This window comes from Gadus chalcogrammus, chromosome 13 (genome assembly GCF_026213295.1).
Source record: "Gadus chalcogrammus isolate NIFS_2021 chromosome 13, NIFS_Gcha_1.0, whole genome shotgun sequence".
Lineage (NCBI taxonomy): Eukaryota > Metazoa > Chordata > Actinopteri > Gadiformes > Gadidae > Gadus > Gadus chalcogrammus.
Genome location: NC_079424.1, coordinates 13858641 through 13879443, shown reverse-complemented (window position 1 = coordinate 13879443; position 20803 = coordinate 13858641). Strand labels below are relative to the sequence as shown.

General features: G+C 44.9%; 1 protein-coding gene across 2 annotated transcripts; it reads left to right on the top strand.

Annotated features, from left to right (window-relative positions):
* Nucleotides 1-5655: 5655 nt before the first annotated feature.
* Nucleotides 5656-19938, top strand: LOC130402303 (CTTNBP2 N-terminal-like protein). Of its 2 annotated transcripts, none has more exons than XM_056606455.1 (7): nt 5656-5793; nt 9088-9195; nt 13922-14152; nt 14701-14808; nt 15229-15417; nt 16243-16413; nt 17237-19938. In XM_056606455.1, exons 1-7 carry the CDS (start codon nt 5755-5757, stop codon nt 18173-18175), a joined length of 1785 nt encoding a protein of 594 aa, XP_056462430.1. In that variant the 5' UTR covers nt 5656-5754; the 3' UTR covers nt 18176-19938. The 2 variants fall into 2 exon arrangements, with proteins under 2 accessions (XP_056462430.1, XP_056462429.1); XM_056606454.1 differs by having other exon boundaries at nt 15187-15417.
* The last annotated feature ends 865 nt before the right edge of the window (nt 19939-20803 follow it).

The window sequence follows — 20803 nt, the reverse complement described above, 5'->3', positions numbered from 1 at the left end:
TAGACTAAAGTATGACTGAGTACCTAACGTTTTTTGGGGAGGAAGATTTCAGATTTATTTGTCCAATTTCCTCTCCAGTGGGTAATCGTGGTAAATGTCTGGTCTCACTAAGTGTGCATTGTCCACAGAATTACTATAAAATGTTCCTATTTAGACTGATTTTTTGTTACACCCCTTGCTTCAATTTACGTTTTACTCTGAATCAGATGAAGCGCAATAAACAAAAGACCACCTTGCCATTATCAAAAGTATAATATTAAACAACTTTTTCTCCTCAATGTTTACATTAGAGAGTTTGCAATTTCCATTGAGCTCCCTACGATGCCTGAAAAGGCTGCACTCTCTAGTTATCTTCACCACCACAGTATGTAATTTTGTCCTATTTTCCTTGAATGAAAGGCTCCCTCGACCAAAGCACACCCAGAGCAAGTGAGGCTAACAAACAAACAATCTTCTTCAGCTGGTTTGAGTACTCCTTTGAATCAATCTGTCTGCTGGACGATAATGACAACATTTGTGGTATAAACACAACTTTATATGAGCGGTCGCAGTCTTCCTCTCAAGCTGAAGCAGACTTTATAGATTTATGGCCATTGATCCAGATGACCAGCTCAAAGTTAATTGTTATTTTCTAAGACTTGTTGGTGAAACCTAAACACCAGTTTTTCCAATTAACTGTATCTGTGCCTGAGTGCACAATGATCAATTTCTTTGGCAAAATGTACATTTTCCCAGTTTCTTAAAATTACTGCCTTCTAGTGTTTGGCCTATTCTATTTGACCATGAGCAAACCTAAAGAGAGAACGTTACTAGTTCCTTGAATTAGGGCTGAGTTCTGGTATCGGCCACTAGGAAAAGGAACAGAAAACCCTGCAAGAAAAATATAATAAATATGGTGGATAGGGCGAGATGGTGGTTGGGTTGGGGTGACAGGAGTACCTCTGCAGGGCTGAATCCATAACGCCACTATCTCAAGCTGAGAGAAAAGCACCAGCCCTTTTAACTGAGCCACCAGCAGAATCACACTCTGCCAAGCATGTCCACTGGGATACGCCCACCTGCTCAACCTCCTATTCAACCCAGGAAAGTAAATTACCCACAGCCCGAATATGGGAAAAGGTGCAAATTAATGCATTTATCTGGCATTTAATTTGCAAAGAAAGGTTTGAATTGAAAAAAAAATGAAAAATAAAAAAAGGGGCTTTTATTCAGACAATTACTCTGTGCTATGCAATGTGAATGAAATGCTGCTGAATATTCATGGCTCAGGTTTCAACCAGGGGAAACTGGAGCCATAATTATATTATTCATGGGAGAACTGGGTTCGTTCGACACAGTGTGGAGAGAATGTATTGATACTGTACTAATGTATTTTAACTGGGAAAACTGTTGTGCTTTTAATTGGCCCAAAAAATAAAAATTAACATTCACACCACATATCTTTGAGCGAGGCAGAAACGTGAAATTTGACTTGTTGAAGAGCAATTATAAGATTAAATTATCATTCATATCGTAATTTTGTTTTTCTGTTGCTTTTTCAACCTGGATGTCTGCCTGGGCATGACGGCTTTAATCCGACTGCTGATATGCAGATGCTGGCTGGGTAGCACATCATTGTTTACTGAAACAACGCTTTTCACACAACATGTATCACAATATGTAACACTAAGGCGCAGCTTGACACAATGCAACTGACTATTATTATGGTCCCCTTTTATTTGTGTTGGTCTTATTGATGATTGTGGCATGTTAGTTTGTTTCAAAACACGCTACCCATTTGTTGCAAGATTGATTAGTAATTTGGTTTGGATAATGACAAACCAGTCTATATGTCTACAAGAACAAAATTAACACAATTAAATCATGATCACTTATAGGCAAAGTCTGTTTTGTGCCAGTCTGTGTGTTGGTCTGTGATTCATATTTAGGCTATAATTAAACGGCAACACAATAAACGCAACTACTGCTTTTCATGGTTTTCTGAAGGAGTACCATTTATATATTTGATCATGTTAGAAATATATAAAAATAAAATGCATTGTAACGTAATAATATTTCAATATATAACAAATGTAGCATTTATGATCAATTATTAATGTTATTTTGGACATTAAATAAATATTCTCTGGAAGAAGGATATTCTAGATAGCTATTTGCTATTTTAGATGGCGATTGACAAAGACTTTAGCCATCAGCCAATTCCCTGGCTAACATTGCTGCATCGCTCTGTCTGGCTCCCCCCCATGCCACTAGCTTACCAAACCAGCCTCCCTTTCCCACACTGTGCTGAAGCCAAACCTGTTAAGACCGGGTCCACACCGAAACAATTGTCCTCCAGAGTTATATTTATAAATCGCAAAAACACAAAAAATATCCAAATTGATTGAGGCGGTTTATTCGTCTCATTGAACAGGAGGAATTCACTAGGTCAGCGTGCTGGAGAAGGACAAATACTCAGTTGGAGTTCAAATGTCACCTCTGCGGCCGACAAATCCTATCAAAACAGCTCGGACACTGTCTCCGTTTTCTCCACGCTCCTTTAGACCTGTGATTTGTCATTGGCTCCATTTTGTCTGTAAAATCGACGGGTCAAGTCCAAGTTCGCCGTCGTTTGTCTTCGCTTGTCATCTCATCGGTCTATGACAGCGGTTATATACGATTACTTGCATCCTTGCCGGCGTAACTCACGGAAGAGCAGATTCAACTGAAGATCACATTCAGCCTCACCAACAATATAATCCAACTCCGGTTCAACGCTTCAGGACTTCAACGCCGTTGAGGACACCCAAAACAGGCCTAAACCAAAAGCACCAAACCATTTCCCTTTCTTCAAACAGAAAGGTGGTGGTCTGGATTAAATCCCACTCAGCAAATTCAACCTGTCGATTTGTGATAGCAAATGAGCGCCATGGTTACGGACATAACGGCTCCTCCTTTGGGGACACTCTTGTGATTGTGAACGGTTCATCTGTGCCATTCCAAGGTCGGACATTTTATTTTTCTAATTTGCATTTCACACGACCAATGGCGAAACCAATCAATGTCCTTCCTATGAGGAAACTCCTTCACGGCTCCAACACTACTCACCGTTTGTGATGAGAGCAACAGTGGCAGCAGAAAATGGGGGGGGGGGGGGGAAATGGGGGGTATGTGTCTGTGTGTGTGTGTGTTTGTGTGTGTGTGTGTGTGTGTGTGTGTGTGTGTGTGTGTGTGTGTGTGTGTGTGTGTGTGTGTGTGTGTGCCTGTGTGTGTAAGCAGGCAGACTCACAGACTGACTCGTGGGAGGTTTTCATCCCCCCCAAGCCCCCTACCCTGTGTGCGGGGACTCGGCTCTGGAAAGCGACACATATGGAGCAATAGATGAATAAGTAAAAGTCCACCGAAATGATCTGCATGGGAAGCAGAGGCAACAGATGCTGATAGCTGCCTCAGATTAGGTCCTAGATCAGCATCGGCTCTCCCCCCGAAACCCAGGGATGCTATATTCACCAACTGCTTTTGCATGCACTCCTTATTGCATGTAAGTGTGTGTGTACGTGTTTTTGTGTGTCTCTGTGTGGTTGTGTGTGTGTGTGTGTGTGTGTGTGTGTGTGTGTGTGTGTGTGTGTGTGTGTGTGTGTGTGTGTGTGTGTGTGTGTGTGTGGTGTAGTGGTGACGTTGGTGTGTCATTGACACTTACACTCTGGCTGCTCCTGCTGAGCCGCAGGTGTGAAGGAGAGATGAAATATTCTCTGGTAGCCGCATAATGCCGGGTGCTCACCGCCATGCGTACTAGAGGACCAAGGCAGGGACAGGAACACTAATTGGGTCCCAGTCTGAGAGAGGGGAAGGAGAGAGGATGACACATACACTCACACACAAGGGAAACACATGCAAACACACAGACATGTACACACAGAGAGACGCACACATAGACACACACACCCACAGACACACCCACACGCGCACGCACGCACGCACGCACACACACACACACACACACACACACACACACACACACACACACCTTTGAGCCATTTAAGGGTGTCCAATTAGTCTAACCTGCATGTCAGGTGGGTGAAAACAAGCTTGTGCCCAGAGGAAGAAAACGACACAAGAAAGAGAGTAAAACGTGGTTAAACTCCATCTGGACCACACTGGGAAATCCAACCAAGGTTATTCTATTTGTGAAGCCGCCACAGAAATTGTTCACAAGTGCAATGGGGCATGTGTGTTGGGTATATTTAAAGAATAAGCTCTTAAATAAAAGCAAATTGGCTATATATAAGAGACGATTTCTTCTAGTCCACCGGTTGCGACAGTACAAGTAAGTCCGAAACAAACAACTGTAGTCGGTGAATGGGTCAATTTGGGAAAGGGAAACGTTAATATTTGATAAGTTGGTAATTCTTTTTGAAATTCTGATACTGTAGAATGTTATCTCCTGAGTCTTTCTCCTGAACCTCTTTGTGCGTTTGAAGATATGCATAAGCACTTTAACCCTTTCATGCAGGAAAAACATAGTAAAAAATGAAACAGGTCAAAAATGTTGTACCATCAATCATTTAATAAACATGTATGGTCTCAATAAAACATATGTTTCTTAATTAGGGCCAAATCTGGAGTTACTTGAAACAACAATCAAACTCATTCTGGGGTTGGATGACGCACGCATGTTCCAAGGCCAACGATGGTACCTAGCCTACTCACACACAGGCAGAGGAAAGCAGAGCGGCTTAATTGAAGTTCCTGAAATAGAGACTGTCTATAATAGAGCTGAAGAGGTACCCCCCCCCCCCCCCCCAACCCCCTCCTCTCTCTCTCTCTCTCTCTCTCTCTCTCTCTCTCTCTCTCTCTCTCTCTCTCTCTCTCTCTCTCTCTCTCTCCTCTCTCTCTCTCTCTCTCTCTCTCTCTCTCTCTCTCTCTCTCTCTCTCTCTCTCCCCTCCCTCCCCTTCCTATCAGAGCCAAGGCTATTGCACACTTCCCTGGCTCCTCTCTTACAATTATGAGATTTGGCCCCCCGCCTCTGCTGCTGCTTGGGAAAACGTGGGACCTATTCGTCCGCATAAATGTCAAAACGGAGGATGGCACTCTTTGTTTTCTTGGTAGGCTTTTGAGAAATATTAAGTTTATTCACCTTATGATTTGAAATGAGGTGAATCAAACGATTATATAAGCCCACCACGTTTTCCTTTAAGTTGGCGCAAACAAAGTAAAGTCTCAAATAAACTTGCTTTGACTTGTTTAAACGCTGCCCTCTGTTGGCAGATAACAAGAATTACGACCAAGGATACAAAATATTCTTAATTCCCCGCAAAGTAAACCAGTTTTAGGTGTCTACGCAACAGTAATAAATAACGATTATGAAATGTGTTATTATTAATTTCTTATGTTTTATTCCACATAAATCAGTGTGAATTTAGTTTGAGTTTGTTATAGTGGAATTCTGTAATCTACCGTCCCTTACGAAATAACATACTCCTAGCCCTGTTCATTTATACACTTTTATACTCAGGAAAGTGTTTAACTTTGATAGCAAACAACTATTCGGCACACAAGCGTATTCTTAACAAAGAAATTCCAACAACATCCAAGACAGGACGATCATTCCCCGCCCTGTTTCGTCGGAGAGTGATTTAATTGGCCAGTGCTCTCGAATACATGTCGACTATTGGTTGCTTCGAGTGTCAAAAACAAAGTGAACCAGGACAGTTGTTCCGCTGTGTCGGGACCTAGGAAAATCAAGTGAAAAGTAACTTAGAGGCGAAAAGTTCATGCTGGTGTTTATTAAGACGTCAGAGAGACATATGAAGGTATGCAGATTTTTTTTATTCATATTTGATCACGCACAGTCCTTCTCTAGATCGTACAATATGTAATAAAGTGTAACTTCGACTCTTGCTGCACTCTATGGTCCAAGAGTAGATGCCAAACAAAGCGATCAATACTGGACTCAGCTCCTCCAAGCTCGACTTCCTAACATTGGCCTGTTGTGATCAGACTTCAAATGACAATTCGTTCTCCCATAGATTATTTTTTTTTTACGAATAAAGACTAACGTTAAAGAGTAAAGGTAATCTGATCCTGCGTTGCGCAGTAGGTGATGTATAATGCGTGTATTGGCATTTGGTCCTACGAACTTCATACAGCCGGGTTTATTATTGTTGCTTTTTCCCCTCAACAAGCTTCTCTGAGAATGAGTCCATCCAACAGAGGCAACAATACAGATATTCATCCTCTCTGGGCTATTATTAACATGAGAGGAAGTGCGTCTGTCTCACATATTGAGCGAACCACCCGTGGGTGCCTGACCCGGTAGCATGTGACAAAATCTGACGAAGATGGATATTGTGACTTACCAACTCGTACAATAGGTATTTTTGATAATCAAGACAAATGGGAAGTGACACAAGATAGCAGGCTAGGCTATTTCAGTACTCTTAACTCAATGCACTTTTAATCTGCCTAACTATATGGTATTAACTGCGACTAATAGGCCTACACAGGCTTATTGTTTTAAGTGGGATTTAGTTAATCAACTTTTAGCGTACCACACTTCAGCGACAGTGTAGTTACGCAACAATAATGGCGTAGGAACATTATAAACCTCACATCAACAAGGACGGATGGGATACATCGACAACAACGTTCTACTTTACACAGTGCAACACATGTGCTATTAGTTGGGGGGTAGAAACAGATTTACATTCAACACCGCTTGCATCCTGAGGGGCCATGGAGAGAACAGATGATCTGTGGATGCAGTGAAGATTGCACAGTGCTTTAATGAGTTTGCAATTGGCTGTAGTCACAGGCACATGGCTGACTAGGCTTAAAACAAGCACGGATTATGGAGACGCAGGGCTTTCGTCATCGAATGAGCGCCGAAGGAATGTATGGGAATATTTGGATTTCCCATGCTGTTGCTTGCTGTTTGCTTTAAAAACATTATATTTTGAGGGTTAACATACAACTATATTATATATAGTCTATATATAAAACAATGATCAAGCAAGATGATGATAAATTGTAGCCTGTCCAATAAGGGACAATGGGTTCTTTAAAAACCCATAAAGAAAACACACACACACACACACACACACACACACACACACACACACACACACACACACACACACACACACACACACACACACACACACACACACACACACACACACACACACACACACACACACACACACACACACACACACCCATAGTGATTACAGAGGCCTGTGAAATTAGCAACAAGCCTGTAAAATCTTACCAAGGTTAATGTGTATGCTGTATTTATAATTAGCATTCTACCCGTGTGGTTAACCCACAGACCAAGAGTTCCGGCAAAAAGGCTGTTTACTCTCTCTCTATGGGGCGCTAAGTGTCTCTGTACGGATTAGGCTGTGTGCAGTTTAACTTCAGCCTGGGAACGAGAGCCAGGGATTTCTAAGCGAGAAGCATTTCATGTGGCTCTAATCCAATCTTCCTTACCTGCTTATGCTCCCTGTCCCCAGGTTCCTTTTTTTAAATGTCTTGCCGAAACCATAACAAAACGTAAACGAGAATAAATAGATTTAAACTGCTCAACGGCTGCCGAGTTCAACCGTTCAATCGCCTCTAAGGTTCAGCATCCAGTGGCCACTGGGAATGAAAAACAAAATCCTGGGAATACATTTTTTGCATTCAAATTTTCTCAAGTAAAAAAAAATAAGGTACAGAAGCTTCTCAAGCCCATATGAAAGGGACCGCAGCTTCGTCTGTCATTATGTAACCAATTCCCCCCCCCCCCTCAAGCCGGCCCCCTCCATCTACTGATGAGTCCATGATGTGGAAAGTTGTATTGACCACAGGATGCTTAAAGCATAGCGGGCATCACCAGTGGAACGGAGACTTGTTGCACGCGACACATGAACTAAAAATGATAGAAAGGGGATGAGTCTAATATCTATGCATGGTCAATTTGTGAATGCTTTCTTAAGCAAGCAGTCCTGCACCAATTCGATTGCCTCAGAAATGATCTGTTGACTCACCAGGAGTCAACAGATACATCGTCCTTAACTCCCAGTATCAGGGAGCTTTCAACTTGATACCGTTAACAGCTGGTATATCGTTTCAACGAGTGCCCGACATTTGTTGATGTGCAGTCATCATCTGGTTGTCCGCTGGAGGTCTGGAAAGTGCCCTATTTGCGTTCCAACTGCCCTTTTCTATGAAGGAGGGTGGCAGGGACTGTGCACTCCACAAACGACCGTACCATATGTTTAGAAAAATGTCATGTTACATAAGGCCAACCCAGAGACCACATCTGTCACGGTGGGAGCTGTGGTGCTCTCAGTTCACGCACAGCGGCGAAGAGCAACGGCAGAACGTTTGGAATAGGACATCTTGTGTGTGCATCTATATTGTAATTGAATTTGTTCTCAAGAATCACAGGATGAGTCAGTGGCTAAATGGCACACACACACACACACACACACACGTACACGCACACGCACACACACACACACACACACACACACACACACACACACACACACACACACACACACACACACACACACACACACACACAAACATCTAGCCTCGCTGGATGACTCCCTCCTCTGACGTACGTCAGAGATGAATAATGTTTATGTAGGCCTCTACGGTGACCGTAAGAGCACATAATGTGTTTTTGTTAAGGAGGGGGACTTTGGTTTTTAGGTAATATCATTAGATGGCCGTCGTGTGTTAGGCCATGCATTACGTCATTCTTGAATTACATTACAATGAATACGTCCCGGTGGCAGAATTTTTTAATTTAGTACGTGCTTGATGCCTACTATAATCTTTACTGTAATGGGCATTGGTCTGGTATGTGTGTGTGTCTGTGATTCCAGCTTGTGAATGTTCTCCTGATTAAAAGCAGAGAAGTCCAATGTGTTTAAAATTATTAGCAACCCAAACCCAATTATCGCTTTGGACTGCTGAAAGTCAGACAAACATCAGACATCCCTTTCCATCGTCCATCAGCATAATAACACAACCAAATCATAAGGATATCAACCAGGGTTTGCATCTACAGAACATGAATTTAAACATGGTATTACTCTTCTCTCCTTGTGAAGGAGCCCATGCTGAACATGGAGACATTGAGCAAACCAGAGCTGTTGACTCTCTTCAGCATCCTGGAGGGAGAGCTGGAGGCCCGAGACCTGGTGATCGATGCCCTCAAGGTAAATACAGCCACACTGGATGTGTTTATGTATACACCATACATCAATTATCATAGTAGACCCATCCAGGGGAACAAAGTCATAGAGACATCAGACCAAATAAGACCTTAATTTGTACAGAGTTGTTGGGTTTGGAATGGATGTTAATACATGTTACTGTTACTGTTGCTCCACCATGTTTGGTGGGGCGTCGTAGTCAGTAGATATGTGCTTTTCTTCATACTGGATTGCTCTGCAGAGAAGAATGTTTAAAAATAGTTTTTTTTATATGATTATTTTGATAAATCAAATTGTTATAGTTTTTTCCCTTGTACTCCCTTAGTCCGATAGCATCTTGGAGGATTGGCAGGAGCGAGGATGGGCAATAATTCAAAAACTTTCTAATAACACAGGGATAAATAAGATAGAAGGAAAAGTAATTATTAAAATGTCATTCTTGGAAACGTGCAATATGCGGTTTGGAATATTTCGAATATTTGAATAGCCTGTCCTAACGTTGGATATACTTTAATGTAGCACACCTCAGTTGCCTTCTTCGAAACAACATTTGTTGGCTATTGTTTCTCACACACACACACACACACACACACACACACACACACACACACACACACACACACACACACACACACACACACACACACACACACACACACACACACACACACACACACACACACACACACACACACACACACACACATTCAACAATTAACTTAATCATCATGCTGATATAATGGCGATAGTTCACTGCGATTCGGAAGGCTGAGAATTTTTGGAACTTGGCCTTCATCATCCTTTCTTATGAAAATTGAGCCGTTTAACAAGAAAATAGCTGGTGCCAGTAAGTTACCAGAGCTGAGGGAGGGGCGGGGGTGGCTGGGAGGAGAGAAATGGAGCAACCACCCTCTGTGTAAAATAGCCCCTGCTTCTGCTGCCTGGATGTTTGTGTATTGTGTCTAGAGTCTAGACCGCATTCCTGCATCTCTCTGGAGGGGCATCTGGCCATCTAAGGCAAGAGGAGCTGGGAGTCTTCTGACTCAATAATGTGAGCATGGGGGAGCAGGAAAATGAACGCAGGCCTTAACTGGAGCTGCAGGGGCGTTTTGGCTGCTCCGCTGCTTTCATCGCTCCCCTGGCCTGCCCTGCACCCCTGGGGAGGGGTGTTGGAAATCAATGGCACAGTGTTCACCTGCCTTCTGATCAGGGCGCCAGTCTGGAACTTGTTGTTGTTGTTGTTGTTGTTGTCGGCAGTGGCTTGTTTGTATTTTAATCGCGAGCCCTAGTCTGGAAAGGGGGGAAAACAGGGTTGTTCACAGGAGCTGGGTGTCAATGAACATCGGAGTGGGAAAGCTTTATCATTTTAACTCCACGCATATTGTGAAGGATATAAACGGTTTAGCTTGGCTCTTGTTCAAGACAGTAATCCCTTTCAGTGATTTTATACGTTTCCTTCTCCGGTGAACACTGGAAAGACTGTGGCGTTGCAAGGGCCCATGTATGGAATGTTAAGCACAGCCACAAATCGCCTTAGTCAAGTGTTTATTTGTAGTTTTCCTTTTTTTGATTTCAACCAACTCTCCCTCTTAAAGGGATTAATGATCCTTTCCTAAGTTCTTCTCTTGAAATACACAAACATTGAAAAACGATCTTTTAAGAATAAAAGTCTTTAGAATCTAATAGTACTCATTATTTTATTTAGATTGTGTGAAGTCTATGGTGTCCACGTTTTAAGGTTTCGTGAGCTGCTCTGTGTCATATAAAGGCAGTGGTTGTCGCTGGCTTCTTTTATAATGTCTTCATATTAAAGCTGTGAGACTATCAGTGGTATTCAAACCATCCACTGCATTTTTCCGCGAGTGATTCACGAGCACAGCTGCTCACTTCTCTGTGGCTGTGGCTTTTCACAGAAAGGAAGCCAGTCTCTGGCGAAGCACAAACTCACGCAGTCATCAAGCCTACTGGCCTTCATTTGGAGAGGACTTCACAGGCTACTACTTTTTTAGTTCAAAGGGGACCGGGCAGGAAATATTTAAATGAACCCTTAAGCGGATCAGGTTTTTTTTTCAGATTGTCAGGGTGTGGGCGTAGGGCAGAATAGGCCAAATTAAGGCATCCTTAAAAAATGTGTCATGCTGTATTTTTCTTCTAGCTACACAGCAACATATTCAAATTGGGTTGAGTTTATCGCCATAGATAGTGCTATGCTTTCCCAGTCCATCAGTCCATTCATAAATAAGGCAGGTGTAAAGGCATTCAAATGAACGATAAGGAGTATTTATTTTGCCCACAGGAATAGTTTTTCTGTCGTTTATAATTAGGCTATAATAATTGCTACTCGGGTCTTATTACAGATGCAGGGACTCACTATTTTGTTCCATGCAGTGCAGTATCAATGTCACATTGAAATGTCGAGAGCATTTATCCTAGTCTTAATAATAAATGACTTTGCATAGAGAGCGCTTATTAAAGCCAATGTGTCTCTAAATTGTTCCATGAAATCCAGTTTTGATTGGTTTGTGTGGTATGCATTACTCTACCCGGTACTTTTCCCATATTTTTAAACAATGCCACAGAGCAATTACAACACAGGGTGGGGATTTGGTCTATCAGTCATAATCCCTCTGGCTTCTGTTGATGATGCCTGGGCTGAAGGCACTATAGCGTCTGCCTTTAAAAAGATCTATACAAGTCCCCCTCAATCAATGTGGTGCACTGTAACTTAAAAAGAACAGAACATGAAGGACACAACCTCTGTCTCTTGATCACCACATGGACATTTACACGCACACACACACACACACACACACACACACACACACACACACACACACACACACACACACACACACACACACACACACACACACACACACACACACACACACACACACACACACACACACACACACACACAGACACACACACAGGATGAGCTTGGGTGAACTTTAACACTCATCGGTAGACGCACAAGGAATGCGTTTCCTGTCATCTCCTCTCCCTCGCCCCGTCTTCTGAGCGGTGCTGGAGGAGGAGGAGTAGGACGAGGATGAAGAGGCAGGACAAACAAGACTGCCTTTGTGTGTCGCGCACGAACAAGTCTGTATGTGTAGCGAAAGGCCTGCGTGGGGGCGTGGGTGGTGGTGGTTAGGGGAAAGCGGGTGAGAAAGACGGACTGTTGGGACACAGCGTGTGTGTTTGTATGTGTCGGTGTGCGTGCAACAGGGTTCCTGTTCACCGGACAAAAAAAGGGAATAAAAAGTCAAGGGTGGTTTTTTGGATGAAAATGAACCCTCTGCTTCCCCTGTCACCTGAGCACCAAACTTCTATTTGCCATCATAACATTGTTTTTTTTGTTCTCCTCTTGGTTACAATATGGTAATGCTTTTATTGTTGTTTTGGTATTGAGATAGCAATAGGACTACTGATTTGTTAACACACTGTTAAAGTCTGATTTTGCAACTCAAATTAAGTTGCCTATTTCAGGACTATTTACTAGCCCAGTTGATTTATCTGAATCCTGCACTGCATTTTCTACTCACGTCCTTTGTTCTGAACGGCCATGAAACTGACATGGCAGCCATGCGTATTATGATATGCACTGAGGTGAGGGTGCGTGCTAGTCATCATTCTGCTTGTTAATGTCATTCCTTTAAACTAAAGTCATCCTGTCTAAGCTGCTTCCGTGTGTGAACCGTGCTCGAATTATATCATATCACAGGTACGGCACTCTAGAAATAACACTTGATAAACATGTGCTAATGCTTTGAGGTAACGACTGAAGCCCACATTCTCGTGGTGTTGTTGTGTTATCTCAGTAAGCCATGTGACCGTCTCCATGAGTAGCATGGGAAGAAGGGCCTGCTATCAGTTTGAGATGTTCGTGCCAAACGTTGTCAAGGGAAATAACCCAGGCCATTGTTAAAAAAAAACATATGATCATGATGAAGCAGATCCAGTTTCCCCTCTGAATGAGCTGGGTGTAATATAACAGTTTGAGAATGTACAGAATGGACGCTCTCCGGGAGTGGAGCCCAGATAAAGAGAAGGGAACATGGGCTGCATTCCTCCCCGTGCTTCCAGACTCTCTCCTTCTCTGTCTCCGTCTCCGTCTCTCTAGGATCTCCTCGTTATCAGTCATCAGGAGCTCTGCCGCCGGCGTCCCTCACACGAACCTATCCTCTCTAATCTCTTGATCCTCTCTCTCTCTCTCCTGTTGAAAACCTCCACCTCCACCTCAGCCCCCCACCACCAGCCCCCAGCCCCCAGCCCCCTGCCCCCAGCTCCTCTGTAGCCCTGCCACACTGCACACAGCACAGGCTTTGTGGTGGCCGGCCCCCTTAGGCCTGCTGCTGCTACTGCTGCTGCTCCGTGTGGAGGGGCATGGCACTGCTCTCCCTCCCACTGCTATGGTGCATCAAACAGGGTCTGTAAGGGGAACGACTCCTGACAGAGCCAGACACAGACTTCAGATCAGTCTGGTGTTCCTCATTGTTTGCATTTTTCATCTACCCTTCTTTCTATTTTCTTCTCTTCTTTCTTTAACGGAACCATCTTAGTAATGTCTCTTCCCAGCCTGTAAATATCTTACTCTGGAGTGTAGCAGTCAATGTGAATCTGATAAGCTTCAACACCATCTAAGTAAAAAAAGGTACTATAGATAATATCCTTGGTCCGTAATGATGTTGAAGCGTTTTCCGGGCTTTTCTCTCCCCTCCCACTCCAGGCCCAGCGCAGGGAGCTCTATGTCCGGGAGCGCTACGGGAAGTACAGCCTCAGCGATCCCTTCCTGGCCCTGCAGAGGGACAGCGAGGCCGTGGGCGACCAGAAGAGGCACCTCATGGGCCACTCCACCTCCAACCCCCTGGTGGTCCTCAAACTGGTGGTCAACCACTGCAGGAAGATGCAGGACAAGATGTTGGCCCAGCTGGCCGCGGCCGAGAGCAGGCACAGAAGGGTGAGTCTGTGTTTGTGTGTGTGCGTGTGTATGTGTGTGTGTGTGTGTGTTTGTTCCGCTGGTTTTTAGGCTGAGGTGCCCAGTGAAGGTATTTTTCCATTCAATGGGCTATATTTTATAAGGGCCCACCCATGCAGATGAAGCGGGGTATTGAAAAATAAATACATCTTAGATCTGGTTTACACTGGTTTAGCATGCCTTGCGCGTATGTCAAATCAAGTTAAATAAACAGTGTGCCATCGAGCGATATTGAGCTCATGAGCATAAACCATAATGTGCATAGCATGCATGCAATACCATGCAACTTTGCCTGCGTACCACGCAACATTGCAAAAGGAGGAATTCAAGCCAACATCAAAGCTGTTTTTGTTAGTCAAGACGATTGGATGGAATCTGTGCTTGTTGGACTAAATTGCCACCAGCATCCTTGTTTACCGAAATTGCATCGCTTCAAACAAACCAAAATTGCCTTTAAGAACCCATGAAAAAGAGTCTCGGGGAGGTCTTACCATTCATGCCCCTGTGTGTCCCCCTTGTGGTATTATCAGGTCATTGCAGACCTGGAAGAGGAGAAGAGGAGGCACGCTGAGGACACGGCCGAAGGAGATGACGTCACCTATATCCTGGAGAAGGAGAGGGAGCGCTTACAGCAACAGGTGCTCCATTTAGAAAAATCTGATCGATGCATCACCTTGGAAACAAATCGCCCATGAAAGAGCAACAAGGCATAATTGATTCAGACACACAGCCATCTGCCGCATCACTCTTTAGACTAGGTTGACTGAACGTCACCCTAATGGATGTAACATAATTTTTTATTTTTTTTTTCACTCCTCTCCTATATTCACACACACACACACACACACACACACACACACACACACACACACACACACACACACACACACACACACACACACACACACACGCACACGTATGCATATTGCTTGCCAAATGACGTATCGTGGGCTCTATAATAGCTCTACCGTGATGCCGTGTCACAGGAAACTGAACCCCACTCAACCCCTGTGCAGAGAGAGACCGACTGGCCACACTCCCCTGCTGTTTGTGTGCAGCTGGAGTTCGAGCGGAGCCAGGCGCGGCGGTCGGAGAAGGACCAGCGGCGGCTGGCCGAGCAGCTGGACGAGGAGCGGGCCCAGAGCAAGCAGGTGACCTCGGCCCTGGCCAAGGAGTGCAAGTGGGCCGGAGCCCGGGCCCTCGAGGAGGGCCACCGCCTGGCCGAGGCCGGCCGCAAGCTGGAGAAGGTAAGCAGCGTCGTGCGTTAAGGCCCTCCATCGTGCCCGGCGGGGACATCTCATTCACATGGAGACCGCCCGCTCGTCTAGACTTTGGTCGTTAGGGCGTGCAAGATAAGATGGAGCTTTGTTATTGCCAGACGGGGAATTTTGGAACTCCCGGCCAGAACGATTTGTGGTCAAAGCACAACGTCAAGATGCCAAGATGTCAAGAGCAACTCATTAATGATATTTATGTAATTTAATGAGATCGATATAAAACTCATTATCCGTTCAGATGAAAACATCTACTGATTGAATAATAAGTACGTAAATAGTCAGTTCTTTATCGGATGTGGATGTCAGTGTGGCGCCTTGCTGCGTGATAAACCCGTTTTGTCACGAGCAGGCAAGGATCAGAATAGTGTGTCTTGATACCGTTGACGCTGATGTGATGTTAAGCTAACATCTATAAACCGGACACTAAAGTGGGATTTTAATGTTGGGGGAGGAGATACATAGATGTATAATGCACGTTATCAAGTGATGCACAAATGAGGCGCTGGGTTCTGAACCCACCTTGTGTTGGAGGTCCAAAACCCAACCCGCTGGGTCGGCTTTGTGCGGCGGCTATGACACGACATGTGACCACTCTGATAAACACACTCGACTGAACACTGCAGCCCCGCCAGCGCCACACCTCCCTGACCGCATTCCTTAGGTCATTCATTATCATACGTTTCAAGGCCTGTTTTTTAGGTGGTATATCTCACTACCGCTGTGCATCTCGCGTACAACATGAAACATGTTATTATGATCGCTGTATTAAAAATGCCTTGGACCCTCTGGCCCCAGGAGAAGGAGGTGTCACAGGCCCTGCAGCAGGAGCTGGAGGCGGAGAGGAGGAGAGCGCTGAGGATGGAGGCCAGGGTGGAGGAGCAGCTGGCCGAGTTCGACACGGAGCGAGAGCAGCTCCGCTCGCGGCTGAAGAAGGAGGAAGCTCACTGTTGCCTTTTGCAGCGAGAGGTACGAAGCCGCCGTTCACCACGCCATCGCTGCTGGTGTGTCCATTACGCAGTATCACATTACAGTGAGTGCTGCTGTGCGGATCATCCGCACGGCTGAGATCCGGTCGTAGTTACGGGGGCGCAAGCCCAATGCTGAATTTCCTGCACACTTTCCTGCCTCTTTCTACAGGCCTATCCGTTAATGCAGGCCAGCTAGTGGGTCTACTTTTGTATCACGTACCATCATTTGTATGATTCCATTTACTGTGCATTTACGGTGCTGTGGACAGGCCTGTCTTGATTCCTATGGGTTCACAGCTTACGCTCGTTAATTGTATTAACGGTAATTAGAAACACCTGTAAAGCGGAGTAATTCATGTATGGTTAAAAGTCCAAGTGTTGATATGCTCTTTAACAGCACTTATGGAATGCCTCTTGTCCAATAAAAATGAGTTGGTTGGAACTGTAAAGGTAAACAACAGCTTGAACCTGGAAAGGTTATTCCAGTCCATTTGTTTCGTGTTGTTGGTTGTAAAAGGATCTATTGTGTCAAGTATTGGGGAGTCTCATAGTTAAACCTAATAGCTGTAATTAGGGGGGGGGGGGGGGGGGGGGGGGGGGGGGGGACGTGGGCGGGGGGGAGCAGCATATTTAAGAAAGGAAAATGTACGACTGCTTGGCAGTGGAGTCCCAGACTTCGGCCCAATCCCATTTCTACCCCTTACCCCTTCCCCTTACCCCTTCAAAACAAGGAGGAGGGGTAAGGGGAAGGGGTAAGGGGTAGAAATGGGATTGGGCCTTTCTGTTTCCTCCAGCCTGACTCTGGTTTTCCCTCCTTTCAGCTGGAAGTACTGAGGAGGAGGACGGAGGGGACGGCTTTAGGAGGAGAACCGAGGGCGGAGTGCGTGGGATCCACGGAGAGAAAAGAGCAACGTGCTACGAGCGAACCTCTGGCAAACAGTCAAACAGAGCAAGCAGCAGCCGAGCGCTTTAAAGGAGAAGGAAAGACTAACGTCCCCTCGTTCCTGCCAGAAGTCCACGGTCACCCCCCCGACCAGGAAGCAGACGGCGCGCCTCTCAGCCCTAGCGGCGTCGTCCCAGTCCTGTTGGAGGCCCAGAGCTCCGCGGCCTCCTCCTCCTGCGATCCCGAGAACAGCGGCTCCTCCCCTCCCCCCACCCAGCGCCCCAGCCCCGGCAGCCCGGGCAGCTTCCAGTCCTCGTACCAGGCGGGCATCCACCAGCGCTTCCACGCCGCGCGCCATAAGTTCCAGGGCACCGTGGATCCCGACCTCCCTGCTTCTGCGTCTCCTGCGTCTCCGGTGCAGGCCGGCCAACCGGCGCCGCCGCCGCCCTCAGCGAAGGACCCCGCCCCCCCGACCCCGATTGTCTCTCCGGAGGCCACCCCGGTCAAGCAGCTGGCCCGCAGCACCGTCACCCAGGTGCTGTCCCGGTTCACCACCGCTCAGCAGGGGGCCTCGGCGAAGCCCACCGCGCCCAACAACTCGCCCTTTGGCACGGACTACCGCAACCTGTCGGCGCCTCTGTCGCCGGTCATCGGGAGGGCCCAGGGGGTCCGATCGCCGACCATCCCGAGGGCGGAGAGGGGCAACCCTCCGCCCATCCCTCCTAAGAAGCCGGGCCTGGCCCAGGCCCCAGCCTCGCCTTCCCTGGGCGCCAGGTCGGCGGCTCTTTACTCGGAAAGCCCCATCGCGGCGAGCTGCGGCCTCACCTCCAGCCAGGAGGGAGTGAAGGAGCTGGACAGAGTGGTGTCTTCTAACTGAACCGAGCGGAGCGGCTAGCTGAACCGGTTCACCCAAACGCAGCGGCTGCTGGCTCAACGGGCTTCTGAAAGTACAGCTGTTATAGCTAAATTAGATGACCAATCATTTCACGTCTCTTTGCTGTGCCGCAGGATCACATGATGCCATGATGGAATTTGTGGCTTCAGCCTTGATGATCAAGGAAATAACTCAGATAAATCCATGTAATTATATTTATTTTATTTTTATAATCAAATGCACTATTACGAGTATGAGGGGTACTTTTCATATTATTTCCCATATATTCCAATATGCTGGTCACGCTATGTTTTTAAATGTATATTAAACACATTTCTGGCATTAAAGTGGCAATCTCAAAGATTTTCTTTTAAATAATGTCACTATATATCGCCGCTTCAGGAAAAAGGATGGTGACTGAGAAAAGCCCTTGCATTTGCAGTATATGAATGTTAGGAACTGGGTGCCGGTCACAACATCGTTGGGATCTACGGGAACAATTCCTGCTTATCACCAAGGGTTTGCCAAAGAGAATTAAACAAATCTTGAAGATTGCCACTTTATTAATTCATTTGAGGGGGTTACGATCATCAGTTGGCCTAGAAGTTGTTTTATTTTTATGTTTAAATTACTATCCTAAGCAATATGAAAATGGACAATATCATCTAAAAACGAATGTATATTGACCAGATTAAATGTACACTTTTTTTTGTATATATAGATTAAACATTGAGTAGTCACATATCTGTACTTAATACATTCAGTTGAGTTCTTGTTATTATTACTCCAAATTAAAATGCTTACATTTCAAAGACCTGTATTTTATGATAAAATGCATTAAACTACGTGACGTAACCACATTATTTTATAGTTCAAGTACAATTCAATGTTTATCATCTGTTATTTTCAAGTGAAAAAAAAAGATGAATAAAAACTCTGTGAACCATGAATAATGGTTCACAGAGAGTGCTTTAGGGAAAGAGTGCCAAGTGCAGAGATCACCTGAGAGTTATTCATGAAAACAAAAAGACCAAAAAATGAAAGAACACTGGTCGAGCACAATTCATGAATTGGGACTGGTGGTGAGTCTAATAAAGCATACGAGAAGACGTCAAGGGGCCTGACAACAATGAACATGGGATTAGTGCAAGTGACATTTTACATGTAGAAAGAATTTCATAACATCACTGGCTAGTGAAAAGGTCAATTGGTTGAAACATAAGAGGACTAAGCAGCCAATTCATGCAAGCATTCCTAAGCACATTGTAAGATTTGGTTTTAAATCAAAGCTTTTCCACATCTCCCCTCAACACCAAGATGTAGTGCATTGAATAATTCCGTTTGCAGGATCAACCAAAGTGCAGGACCTCTGCAGTTAACACCGACCAACCTACATCCCACTGAGTTAAACCCATGGACCTATTAAACCAGCAACCAACTGGTAACTACATGCCGCTCCAAAGGAAAGGCTCCATCATTTGTGTAATAGGCAATTAACTGCCAATACAAAAGTCCCAATAACCGTAACAAGAGAGCGGTCTGTTACAAAAAAAAATCGTACTTGTATTTTGACCAGGGCTCTTGCAATGTATGTACAACAAGTGTCCTCTAGAGGTCAGTGTGTTATATAAATGCAGGTAGTCAGACATAAACAAATAATGTGTTTAAAATGTAGTAGCAAATCTTAAGGTATTTATTGTGCATGTTGCCTATTTGCAGACAGTTTCATTTTATCCCTTTTCAAAACAAAGGATTAATAAAGCTATTCTAATAACTATTTTCCATGTCACATGCCTCATCATAAATACAAGATTAGTAGTTTATGAATTACGATCTCAGTAAATGATTCATCACATGGACACACACACACACACACACACACACACACACACACGTGCGCACACACACACGCGCGCACACACCCACACACACACACACACACACACACACACACACACACACACACACACACACACACACACACACACACACACACACACACACACACACACACACACACACACACACACACAGTTGCCAGGTGGTCTGTTTTGGAGGACAGCCAAGAGCACCTGACTGTTTTTAGAGCTCACTTTGACTGCTAGGAAGAGAAGTAGCCGTTTAGTGTTCACCTTCTCTGCTCTATTAACCTGATTAACATTCCACCCCACATTGGAAATAAAGGATCACAATTGAAGCAAAGTTGTAACCAAATCGGTCCAGGGCAAGTTACCAAATACCAGCTACTACCGATTAAAATGTAGTTCTTTCAACGCTATTTAGAGTCTCCTAATTTTTCTACATTGCATGAAATTAATTTAGCTGACGTTTTTTGTCCAAAGCATCGAAAAACTCTTCCCAATCACTTGTTTTAGGAAACTATCAACACTATAATTTACATTTGTCAGAAAAGCTGAGCCTTCTAAGTCTATTTACACACAGCGTGAAGGGGTAAGTAGTCTGGTAAAGTGGGTTTGGGGATTAATCAAGAGTCATTCCAAGGTCGCCAAAGCCATGTTTAAGGTTGTGCAATGCAGGGATCATAATTTTGGTTCTGTAGAAGGGACAAAACCTGTCGCGATTTATGAATCGTAATAAGGTACCCATTCAACTAATAACAATTAAACTGCA